We start from the raw sequence: 13874 nt of genomic DNA on the forward strand, positions 1-13874 counted from the left end.
CCAGGGATGGCAAACCTTTTCCGACTACCGTGTCATTTAAGGTCATAGTGTGATAGTACATATATCACACCCTCACACTACATGTAGAAATGTGAGATATTATTGTCAGTATTCGATTTTTTATTATTATTATTATCAGTATTTCATTTGTATATTTTGTCATTAATATTTGTAAGCTGGGAGATGTCCACATATGTAGGTATGAGTAATTTTTTTTGAACAACGAGTGGGAAAATATTGCTATATTGGAATCTGGTAATTTGTATGACTCATGCAGACATCCCAGTGTCTGATGAGATGAGCTTGTTGTACTAGGAAGGTTCTATGACTCGTGGAACACCCGAGAGTTTGTTTATGTCTTGGGAGCAAGAAGAATTTCAGGGCATGGTCTTGAAAAGAGGATCACTCATGATTGGCTGGCGAGGACCAATCCAGACGTACCATGTGAGAGGAAGAGGAATGCTGATGCCTATAGAGGTTGATCAAACGGCGGGAACCAGAACTGACACACTGGACGAGAAGGAAGTAGTGCGGACAGACTGTACGGGAAGGAAGTAGTGCTGATACACGGTACTGGAGTGACACGGCTACAATGAACTGGACTTCAAACGTTCGTGGAACGTAGTCTTGTTATGTTCGTGGAAAGTGGCTGATCGACAAATTGTGGTGTGCTTACGCATTAAGTTTTGTAGCACTTGTGGCGGCTTGGCATTATATGTTGGTGAAAGCTATCTCAGACTTTCCATAATTAATAATTAATAATTCCATAATTAATTTCGGGATCGACAAGCGTGTGTTACATAAAATAAATTTCATTGTAAAGTCCGTATTGTTGTACGTATACTTTAAGGTTAAGTCAATATTCCACCTTTACAATACCAAAAGTTTATTGTCTAATTATTTTAACAACATTATTTAAAATATGACGGGACATGTCTCGTCATATTTTAAATAATGTTGTTAAAATAATTAGACAATAAACTTTTGGTATTGTAAAGGTGGAATATTGACTTAACCTTAAAGTAAGCGTGTGTTGCTCAAATGTACATATCTTTACAAAAAGTGTTAAAGTCTGTGAACACAGTATTACAAGGTACAGTATCTGTGTGATATTATATGTGCCGATTATGAGAATCGGCAAGTCGTATTGATACAGAGACATTGAAGGGTATTTATCCACATATATGTACATTGTTCATCAGACTATCTACAAATGGTGGCTTAGTTATCGCTTTCGTTTTCCCACTGTTTTCATTATTGTTGTTGTTGTAAATATGGAGTCTTCCAGCAATCTTTTGTGTGTGTATTATATGTATAATTTTGTGTGTTGATGAGGTGCTCATGCATGGATTTTATTAAGACTATAGTTAGCTATTTTAGAATCAGTGGAGTTATTGATGAACTTAGGTGCAGTTCCTACCTATTTAGTCGTTTTCAGAAGGTTAGGTAAGGCCTGCAGCAGATGTACCAGTACGCAGCATTATGTACACGCCCTGAGATATAAAAAATTATCATGCTCTATCAAAATTCGAGGGATCCATTCTGGTGAACTCTGGCGCCCATACTACGGTTATTTCGATTAACTATTTTTATTAATTTAATTTATTTCAATTATGTTTATTAAGATTTTGTATATATTTTATTCATGATTTTATTTATTAATAGTATTCATCAAATTATTACAGTAGGTTATGATTTTCATTTCCGTGTTGACGTATAACTAACAAAATAGAGTTTGAGGGATGTTCCACCTTTCAACACAGTGTAAAATATTTGAAATTTATTAAGTGAATAGAGTTTGAGGGATGTTCCACCTTTGAACACAATGTAAAATATTTGAAATTTATTAAGTGAAAATAGAGTTTGATCCCTCGAACTCTATTATAGCAGTTAAGGTCTTCATTACTTTTTACTGTGTAGTGTGCCACATGAAACCCTCTCATTTGATTTCATTTAGGTATTAGATTGCATATATTTCATATAAATCTATGCGACTGAATATTTCATGATTTTATTTTGCAAACATCACTGAAAATTACATTTCAGAAAAGAGGTCAATTTTAAGAATACGATATATTTATTGCTTTAACCTAATAAAATTTGTAAAAAATGTGACCATAGAATTATTTGTGACATACTTCTTTATTAAAGCATAATGTTAAAATGTGTTATGTTGGTAGATTTCCATTCTATTTATTACATGTTAAAAACATTTAAATATGGTAGTATGTTGTGCGGCGTGCCACAGAAGTTGTGTTCGCGTGCAGGTGACACGCGTCATAGATTTGCCACTGTACTTCCACATGTTCAGAAGGTATATCAAGGTTTCTGTGATTTATAAAACAACCTACGTATAAAGCTGTGATGAATGCATGGCCATCTGCACTCTCAGAGTGGTCCATACACCCAGCAAGAAGACTAGTTTGCTTTGCATAGAAATATGGGGAGAGAGGGGTAGTGGAATGATTGCTGTATGTGCCAGTTACATGATAAGCGCATTCAGTCATAGAATCAAGTGGAAGAAAAATTGGTCAATTGTCAAAAAGAACATTGCAGCAGTTTAATGTAGAATGGGAGTTGGAATTCCTTGTGAGACCTTTTCGAACTGGAGCCCAATGTTTGGTGTGTGGCTCTATTTTTAACAGTAAGAAATGAACAATGACTGTTGCATTGCAGGAAGCTGCAGTATTTAAAAACTTTATATAATTGTTTTTAATTTTTATGGTTTTTTTTTTTTTTTTTTTTTTTTTTTTTGCTTTACGTCGCTTTGACACAGATAGGTCTTATGGCGACGATGGGGCAGGAAGGCCTAGGAGTGGGAAGGAAGCGGCCGTGGCCTTGATTAAGGTACATCCCCAGCATTTGCCTGGTGTGAAAATGGGAAACCACGAATTTTTATGTGTAAAGAACCGTTATTAATGCTTGTGGTGATAAAATATTAAACATGTTTCTTTGTTTTTCTTTCTTGAATGTGGTTGAATTAATTTGCAAGCTTACGACTATGACTGCAGTCAGTAACTGTCCAACTGGATTCGGCTATCAGAAATAACTCTAGTACATGATAAGAACTAGAACGCCAAGAACCAAGGCTACAGTCAAGAGATACTTGGATGTGAATGCTGATTATGATCTAATTATATATCTTGAGCTTCTGTTTCAATTAATCAGTCACCACTGATTTGCTTTTAGGGCTGTCACTGAGGTGGCAGATTATCTATCAGTTGTTTACGTAGCCTTTTCTTCAATTATTTCAAACAAGTTGGAAATTTATCCAACATTTCAGCTGGTAAATTATTCCAATACCTAATTCCTCTTCCTATAAATGAATATTGCGAATATTGCCCCAGTTTTTCCTCTTGAATTCCAACTTTAACTTCATATTATGATTGTTCCTCTTAAATAATAATGATATTGGTTTTACGTCCCACTAACTACTTTTACGATTTTTGGAGGTTCCTCTTAAAAATCTATTCAAAATTGTGTCTACCATCATCATTCCACACCATCTCTCCACCAAATGCTTGAAACATACCATCCTGTGAAAACTCAACTTGAAGACTTCATTAGTCAGTGATAAAGCTATTGCTGCTGCTTCATTCTGGAGCGTTTTTAACGTTTGAAGATACACTAAAACTTCGTTTTATACGTTTTCCTGATGACCAAAGAAAAAAACAACAACGTATAAGTGTGAAAATCGCTTAAATGAAATTCTGTAAATATGAAGAGTTAGATTCCAAAGTATATATGGCAATATAAAACTATGTAAACACAAAAGAAATGGACACAAATTATAAAAAAATACAAAGAGAGGGAAAAGAGTCACTTCACGGAATAAAGTAGTCCGTTATTTTGGTTTGTTTTTTGTTGCTCGCAGCCACGGCATGAACAGTATTCTCAAGCAGATACAATTTGGCCATTATTTCCTCAGAAATATTATGGCGCGTCACAAAATATTTGATAGGCCGTAGAGCATTGACAGAATCATTAAAGGTCACTGAAGTATGCTGCGGCTCTTTGGTGTCGTCGTCGTGATTACAGTCCTCACTCAGACCCTTTTGTGCGTCTGCAGCAATCTCAAGAGATAGTCTTGGCTTCTGCAGTGACGAGGTAAGCATTAACATTTACGTAATCGTCAACTGATGCCTCCTTCCAATTTCCTCCATTCACCGTCATTGTCAGGAGCATCACCATTAACATTGATGATATTACAATCATTGTCAGAACTACCTCAAATCCCCTTTTTCATTTCTTTTCTCTATATTCATTCCTCATTCTGGCTATCATTTCCAGATTTACTTCTTTGCCTGAGGTTCTAAGTCAACTTAAAGACATATTATGACAAGAAGATCATAACCTTAATTTTATATATATTTTATATATATATATATATTTTAATGTTCTAATTATTCCTACAAGATTGTTTGTGTATGGTATACATATGTTTTAGTTATCACATAATCTGTTTAATTTTTATTTGGCTGAAGATGGCCACTAAGTGGCTGAAACTAGTCCCAAGACTTATCTAATATCATTTACTTGATATATTGTATTGTCAGTTTATTCTTATAATTTTCTGCAGACTCAGATATTATTATATCATCAGCAAATCTCAGAGTTTTAATTTCCTGTAATTTGAGTATAATGTGTTAAATATTCTTGAACTGATGCATGTCGAGTGACACATAGTACAATGACTGATATGCTGTTAAAAAAATCTCCTGTATTTTGAAAGTTTGGAGTATGTTTATTCATTTAACCTCTACACCCTCATTGCATTTGTATACTTGAATTGTCTATCCATCTGTCTGTCCATCGGCTAAGCCTTGTCACTGCAGCTACATCATGATCTTCAGCTGTCCTTTTCATCGTGACATAGGAAGCAAAACCCACCTGAGTGATTATGTTCTAAGGTATGAGAGACGTGGTCTTCCTCTCGACTTCTTCCCTAGGACCTTGCCTTTGAAGACATTCTGAAAAAGAGATATCATGTAGTAGGACGTGTCCAAGAAATTTAGCTATCCTCTGTTCTATTGAATAAATTAAGATCCGTTTCTCATTAACATCATTCAAGATTTGGATATTAGTCTTCTTTTCTGTCCAACGCGTCTCTATCAGTCTTCTCCAGAACCACATTTCCACAGCTTCTAGTATCGATTGTGCTTGTTTTTCCAAAGTCCAAGTCTCACAACAGTAAGTTAGCACAATCCAAACAAAGGTTTTAACAAATTTCTTCCTGGTTTCAATTCCTGTGCTTATTTAACAATAGATTTCTCCTGCTTTGAAACACTTGTTTTGCCATAGCAATTCTTCTTTTAACTTCCGTCAGGCACGGATTATCATTGGTAATAACACTAACCAGATAACAAAATTCTTTAACCTGATCTATTTTTGCACAGCCTAATTTAACATTTGCTTTCAATTCAGTCTTCTTCTTTTGAACGACCATAATTTTCGTTTTCTTTGTGTTTATTTTTAGCCTGAACTTCTCTAACGTGTTATTTAGTATACTGAGCATCCTAGACATTTTGTGTTCTGAATCAGCTATCAGTGCAATATCATCTGGAAAAGCGAATACTATGAATTTGTTTACCATTAAAATTTATCCCTTTGGTTTTTTTCTTTTTTACTGTTCTAATAGCGAATTCTATGAAGATATTAAGGTGATAAGGGACAGCCTTGCCGCACTCCTTCTCTTATTCTTGCTTCTCTTGTCATTCCATTGATGTTTATTTCTGTGCTTTGGGATTTATACAGGTTGAAATGCAAACATCTGTCCTTCCAATCAAGACCTAACGTTCTCAGGGTTTGAAATAATAACTTCCAGTCAACCTTGTCAAATGCTTTCTCTAAAGCCACGAAAGCTACATAAGTTTTCCTGTTAACATCCAGTCTTCTCTCCAGGATTTGATGCAGAGCTAGAATTGCTTCTCTAGTACCCTTGCCTGCTCTGAAGCCATATTGGTCGTCATCTAAATTTTCCTGCTGATTCGACCTTTAAGTATTGTCAGTAGGATTTTAGAAGCATGGGATAGAATGACTATTGTTCTGTAATCTGAACAGTTCTTGGCATTTCCTTTCTTTGGGAGTGTTATTGTCTGGCTCTTTATGAAATCAGGTGGTAGGATTCCATCTTCATAGCAGTAATGATATCAAACAATCTCTCTTTCATGATGTCTCCACAGTTCTTTAGGAGCTCTGTTGAAATGTTATCAACACCTACGGCTTTTTTATCCTTTAATAAGTGTACAGCCATATTAAACTCACTTTTTGTAATTGGTGGGCTTTTTCTTTCTACCTCAATCAGGCTCTTATCCTCTACATAATCCTGAATGTTATCTATTTCCTGACCTTCATATAGATCTTCAATATATTGCTTCCAGCAGTCACCTACCTCCTCATTTAAAAAAAGAATTTTCTTGTTCTGTAATGATTTTATTTTAAAATATGCCTTATCAGATTTTCCTGCTTTTAAATCTTATTCGATGTCCTCGCCAATTTCATTCATCCAGCTGTCTTTTGCTAAGCGACACTTGTCTGTTATTAAATTTTTTAATGCTCTATATTCTTCAAAATCCCTGCTTCTCATTTAGTTCCTCTGTTCATTGAGATCTAAAATTTCTTGAGTCATCCAAGGCTTCTTTGGTTCCAGTTTTCTTGTAACCAATATTTGTGAAGCGGCTGTCATTAAGCCGTTCTTGACATTTTTCCATCCAGTACTTTCACTGCTCAGTTGATTAGTTTTCTCTTTGAATTTTGAAGCCAAATCTCCGATGTGTAAGAAGTGGTGTTTGAATAACTTACGCATTGCACTTGAATTGTAGGGTAAGGAATTTTATGAAATGAGCTTCAGTCTCTGAATGGATGTGTTTATATTTTTTGTGTCAGGACCTTGTGGACAATATCAGTTATGAGGAGCCAGAAGTGAGAGAAAGATTATGGGGACTGTTCTCTTCACACTTGCCTCCATATTGGCAACTCGAGGCAGACCTCGCTCGGCTACTCGTCTCTCTTGGTTCGGTGAACAGTGCTCTGGATGTGTTCCTTAGACTTCATATGTGGGATGAGGTTATTAGCTGCTACACTCTGCTGCAACTCAGGCATAAGGTAAGCACTGTCAACTTAGATACATTCATTTACAGTTGAACCTCGATATCTCGAACCTCCATTACTCGAATTTTCAGTATCTCGAAGTAACTTAAATTTCCTGGCCATTCTTCCTATTCTTCACGTGTATTTATTTCTCGATTTCTTGAAGCAAAAATTTTCTCCCTTGAAGCAAAAAATGCTCTAAACTCGAATTTTGTGCAACATTAACTGAGCAATATGGCACTTGTGGGTTGTGAGGAACAGTTAACAAGTAAAGAAAGGGATAGTGATGCTGAGAGCTCATTATGATGGGAACCGAAAAACTGAAACTTCCATTGATCAGAAAATTGGCGAAGCCTCACTGTTTCTTGGGTGTGAATGAATTACCGGTCATGTACGAAAGCAACCCCCAAAGTCGTGAATGACAAGCACCATTTACAAATCTCGAGTGCATGGTATTAACAAGAAGTTTCAACGTGAAGGGAGGAAAGGTTAACAGTAACTAACAGAAGAGACTAACGGATTTTTCCAAAGGTGTTAACGGAGGTATGTTTCTTGTTTCACTATTGTGTGTACTGTAGCCTGTCTTCTATAAAGTTACTATAATAAGGGTTATAATTAAAGTAATGCTGTAAAATAGAGTTTGTTTGTATATTTTTAAATACTGTTAAAATAATGTATTCACTATAAGCCCGTAGATACACATGATTCACTTGTGTGTTATACATACTAAAAAATGGTATTCTCTATATCTCGAAATTTCGATAACTCGAAATATAATTTAGCTCCCGATGTGATTCAAGATATCGAGGTTCCACTGTATATACATTTCTGTATATAGAAGAGGTTTTTTTCTTTTTTCTTTCTTTTGAGCCCTTATAACACTCAGGCCCGGTTTCATCAACACATGTTAAATATATACTAACAAGTAGTTAGTTAATACGGAGTTAAAATTTTAACATCATACTAGGTTTCTTGCGTTTCATCAAACTTTTCTTGTGAAATGTTAACTAATCGACTGTTAACTTTCCCACTATTGCGAACTGGTGCGAATCAAGGAGGCAGTGGTATGAACATGCTGTTTTACAGCGCGCTCCGATGCGCTTTTGTTTGCGTAAAGCTGTAAAATATGGCGCGAGAAGTGAAACGGAATCGTAGTTCTAATTTTTCCTCCGAAAAAGAGTTGTTAATTGAATTAGTTCGTAAATGTATATAAGTTATTGAGTGCAAGCGCACGGATGGCTTGACGATAAAAAAAAAGGGTGAGGCGTGGGAGAAAGTCCGCGATGGTTTCAATGGGGTTAACAGATACTTTTTTAGCGGGTATCCACTGTCACCTAACAAAATCACTTCGTTAATTGTCCAACTTCAAACTGTGCTCCGATATGGGAGTTATTAAATATTGTATTGTCGTGTGCAGAACCAGACCAGCTAGTAAGTATATTCCTGATTTGGAGGTTAGGCTCATTAATCACCTGAACCATTAACAGAGAAATATCCCTTCTGATTATGATATATTGCACCCGCTCACTTCCTGAGTCCCAGACTAGCATTTATCTCAGGGGTGATCAGTTCGGAAACGATAAAAAATTTTAATATAAAGAAAACCAAATTATATATCGGCGCATCAAATGAACACAGGGATGAACGGGGCATGCAAATTAAGGTTACGGGGGACGACTCATTCATGGATACAAATTTTTGACTCCACAATAGGACTGGGAAGTGACAACTTAAATTCCATGGGCATACTGGACTAACTACAATAAAAAGATATGGAAACTGTTTCCTATTGAAATTGCAATGAGGAGCAATTTATTCACTTATTTAGCAAAATACACATGATGACAATTTTACATTGGGACACTTCCATCCTGAAAAATAAATGACATACTACTTGGATTTTACCTCACTACTCTGGTAGTGTAAAACATTTGGTGAATTCGCCCCAATTGGTTACTGGGGATCGAATTCACATCCGTATGAGTGGACGTTTCACCGCTGGAGATCTTCTTTCGGAGACGAAGGCATGACAGTAACTTTTTACTGTCACCTCCTCGTTCCGTTTGGACATGAGACACTTCCGGTATGTACATTCTGGTGAGCCGGACGGACACCCACCGTGGAAATGTTATCGCCTCGAAAAAACGGGAATTTATAGTACGGACAAACTCTAGCCTATTATTACCAGATTCACAAACACGCCAGGTAGAGTTCATTAACTCAAAGCCTATTTTAATATTTACACTTGTCAGTACGACAAGACGTACGGAAAGGTTCATTACTATGCTCTGACCATGAAGACATGTGCCATCCGTGGGTTATTTACGTATCTACCGCTAACAATCTCCCCGTGAAAACCCAACATTTGGTTCTGAGCAGTTCAACACAGGACGACTGTCCCTATCATATCCTCCTATGATTATTAAATAATATAATCACCTTTCTTTATCTGATCATTATTATATTCTTTGATTGCCATTAATTAATTTATTATTATCATTAATTTCAATTATAATCCTATATTTGATTATTATCATTTGTCATCCGGGATGATTATATGCCAACCCTTGCCGACGTTTCAAACGAAGGGTCGTTCTTCCTCGTAATTTATCCGCACAATTTAATGATCAGCTTCCTAATAAAATATTATTATTATTATTATTATTGTTATTATTATTATTATTATTATTATTATTATTATATTCGTAACAATGAATCATCGCCCATTAAATATCTTAATTTCCTTTCATCATAATTATTATTCTCAAATTACTATTGCAAGTCCTTCATCTTCTGCTTCTTCAATTTTTCATTATTATTATTGTTATTATTATTAACATTATTATTAATAGTGGAAATCGTGATTATCGTAACCCGTAATCATCCTCGCTATAATACTTCAACTTCTCGCTCTTATTATTCTCATCAAAAAAATAAAAATAAAAAAGTAGCTTGATTTGTTATTCTTCTTCTCCTTCTTCTTCAAATATATTTTATTTATTATTATTATTAGTTAAAAATCTCAAATTTTTCATTTCTACTCCCAACATCATTATTATGTCCAAAATATAAAAAGTAAATTCTTCTTCTTCTTCAAATATTTTTTATTATTATTATTATTTCACGTTTACACTACCGTTAGAGATATTTATGGTTAAATGCATAAACCTTTACAATTTCAGTCTACTTTGGCAGTAAGCAATTGATTTACGACAATATTCCCTTGGAGTATGATTATTATTATTATTATTATTATTATTATTATTATTATTATTATTATTATTATTATTATTATTATTATTATTATTATTATTAAAATGGAAAGATGATATTTTAATTTCCACTCTTTAGAATTTAGTCACATATGTTAAATCCCGTTATGAACCACTAAGATCTGCTTTATATTGGTCGGGACAACACGGTATTCGGGACCGTACCGTCAGTTTCGTACTGCCGTTAATTTATATGGGGACACACGTCCTCCCAAGACACATCTCACAACCTATGGCACATCGCGGCTGGGCAAATACCTCCAATGCCGGCGATTGCTAAACTATTCCTTCCAATTTGAAGTCCATTTCCTTTTATCGGAACTCTTCAAACATTTAATTCATAAATTAATCCTCGGTGCGTGGATTCTGCCACTAATAACACCGGAATATGCATTCATCTATTTCATCATTACAAACAATACGGCTCAATTTATTTCACGCCGGATATTCGTCCCTCATGACTTCCAACTCTAAATATGGGCTCAAACCACTCTGGGCTTTTAACATATCGTGACCATTCTAATTCACGTGCCTCTATCGCTTTTAAACAAATTTTAATGGTTAAAATAAAGTCCAAAAACGTGAAATCAAAATTTTACCTAAAATCAAACTAATTACGCGAATGAAAGTCTTTACCGCTACATGTCATCTCCACATTGATTATTATATTTGCACTGGCTAACTCGCGAAGCACTGTCATTATTATTATTATACTTTAACTTGCAAACGCACCAAATATTATTATTATTATTACTTTCCTTTGCCAACTCACAAACATGATTATTATTTCTTTCTCGCAAACCGAGCATTATTATTATTATTTTAATGACCTTCCGTACGCAACACAAATTTTACATCCTCTGGCACTTTCATAATCTGGCTATTTGGTAGAAAATATTCCTAACTAACATACAAATAATCACCGCAGTGATTGAAATCAAATAAATGGGTTAGCACAAAAAGGAATTTAACACTTGAAATGAATTTAAGTTAAATTATTACAAACAGCATGCATTAATTGAAAGAAATATATCCCATATTTACATTATATACAACAAACATATACTCAAATTAATTAATCTAACCCATTATTACATTAATATAAATCAGTTCGTCCGTCTAACAAAAAAATAAAATCATGGACTCGGGAGGTGGACCATGTTAAGTAACCATAATTAATCTACATTGAACCCCGTTTAGTCACGATAACATCCCCGAATTTTAAAATTGTGTACTCATTCCTATGTAGAATTCCATCGTCTCGTAGCGGGAGATAGGCCTTACGGCCCCATGGTAATTTACTCGTCCATCATGCCGCACAATACAAAATTAACACTGCAAAACACTTCTGTGCGATTACCCATGCTTAACGCCTTATTAAATAATTTACACCATTTTATACAAGAATACTAATTAAAAAAAACACTTATAGGTGTGCCTAAACCCCTGACACTCGCACGATATTTTCTTCATATAAGCCCGAAACACACGTCATGACACATTACGACAAAGTGTCGTTCATTTGAACCGGCGCGTATCGCGTCTTCAACCGGCACTTCGTGGTTTATTTCTAAGCCGTCTTGATAATCGCCTAGCTCCTATAGTTCCCTGCTCGGATAGTTATTCACCGTCTATCTTGAGGTATTTACTTCAGGCTCCGCACACTGCCTTCCAAAGGTACTATCGGCGTTCCGTTAATTATTTATTATTTAATCACATGACATTTATTAAATTCAACATACAGTTGTACTGATTATTTACACTCGGTACTATGGATAATCTCACTGTTCGTCTTCATTCTCCTAACAACTCACTCACTTTCAGCTCTAACTGACTTCAAATACGTCCCGAGGTACTGACTTACAGAGTCAACGTGTCAGAGTCTCAACTACTTCATACGACTGACACGACTGGTGACTGGTAAGAACTGGATACTGTGAGGTCCCACTACTGGTTATTTATGGACGACATGGTTTCCCGCCGGGGTCATCCGCGGTCATTTCCTGGGGAGGGGGGTTGGTTATCCTAAATCGGCATATGCAGGTGGATTTGGATTTCTTGCTTTATCCCACTTAATAAACTGGCGATACACATTCATGTGTCGTATTCTGAACTCATATCGTTCGGTGATCATGGAAATATCACTTAATTCCTGTCCTCCACCTTTCGCGCGCTAACTCGGCGTCCCTGATGGTGTGCTCATCTTGACCAATGGCGAGATAGCGTGGGTCATTTCCACGAATTCATTATTTTAATTTATTACGATTACATTTAATCAACATGGGAATGATATCACAAAAATCCCCTCTATTCAATTATGTGGTTGGAATAATTTAATTACTGTTATCAGAGAAGCTAACTGGAGTTCACTCTGAGTTTTTCTTATGTTAGTTTATCTGCGGGCCTATGATAAATTTTTCTATTGGTCAACACCGCATCGGTTAGTTTAAAATCTCTTCCTTGCAACCTGACAACACCAAATGCCTTGAGGCAGTGGAAAAACTGGTACGTCACATTCTCGGTATTGGTGATACACCTGCTCGCCCTTGGTGCGAAATATATACTCTTTCACTTCCTCGTAGTCATTATTCTGTTGTTGTGAGCTCTAGATTTAATCCTCTTATCTTTTGACCAGGAAACCTTCTCCCCATAATGACAAGCTTAACTGTGGCGACGGCTTGTCGCGATCACGGCTGGCTATGTTGAAATTCTCCCGTCCACACAAAACTGACACTGTATTCAATTTAATATTCCTGTATATTTGTATTTCTCGTATCAAAATCAAATCATGAAAGCTAGAGCCTATCTCATCCGGGTACAATATTTTGGCCCAATTGCCTCCAGGTGATTGGATTCTTACATGTGTGTAATCTATTGCACCTAGAACACTAGGAAAACGGCTTATTTCATAGAAGTCGCGGATTATTTGCTGACGCTCTTCTGCTGAAGGGAATGTAATGTTATATGCCTCCTTCTCATGGATGCTATTGCTGCAGACATTCGTCAAACAACTCTACTAACAGTGGCTTTAGAAATCCCAGTATTGTCTCCAACCATTATGTGAAAATAACCAGTAGCAAAAAATTGTAATATTATCAGTACCTGCAACATTGGAGAAAGAGGTTAAGTTTATCTTCGTAAGATATTCTAACCTCACTCGAATTTTGTCAACAACCTTAGCAACGACTATTTTCGATAACCTGTATCTATGAAGAAATTCCGCATCCATCAAATTTTCAAGTCATTACATCGCTGAACTCTTCTTCGATCAGGATTGTTTTGTAAAAGATCTAAATAGAGCAATTCCGCATCGAAAGCGAGATTCACAGCAGCCATTTTGGAACAGGTTGCTAAATGCTAATGTTAGCCATTTAACATTGGAAATGGCTGATGTTAACTTTAATATGCAGTTTAACATTTGTTAATGTTAACAGTTGTTGATGAAACGCAAATTTTCTTAAATCGTATGTTAAAATGATTTAACACCTTGTTAAGTACTAACATGTGTTGATG

The 13874-nt window shown here is 35.7% G+C and overlaps 1 protein-coding gene across 3 annotated transcripts in view; it reads left to right on the forward strand.

Annotated features, from left to right (window-relative positions):
* Positions 1–13874, forward strand: part of LOC136884099 (tetratricopeptide repeat protein 27) — a 149767-nt gene that overhangs the window by 91685 nt on the left and 44208 nt on the right. For all 3 annotated transcript variants that reach the window (XR_010861303.2, XM_067156130.2, XM_067156131.2), the window contains exon 9: positions 6886–7104. Coding sequence is in view for 2 of the 3 variants with exons in the window: in XM_067156130.2 (XP_067012231.2) it covers positions 6886–7104 (219 nt within the window). In the remaining variant the exon portion in view is untranslated. The remainder of the gene's footprint in view (positions 1–6885; positions 7105–13874) is intronic.

The sequence above is a fragment of the Anabrus simplex genome, chromosome 12 (genome assembly GCF_040414725.1).
Source record: "Anabrus simplex isolate iqAnaSimp1 chromosome 12, ASM4041472v1, whole genome shotgun sequence".
NCBI lineage: Eukaryota > Metazoa > Arthropoda > Insecta > Orthoptera > Tettigoniidae > Anabrus > Anabrus simplex.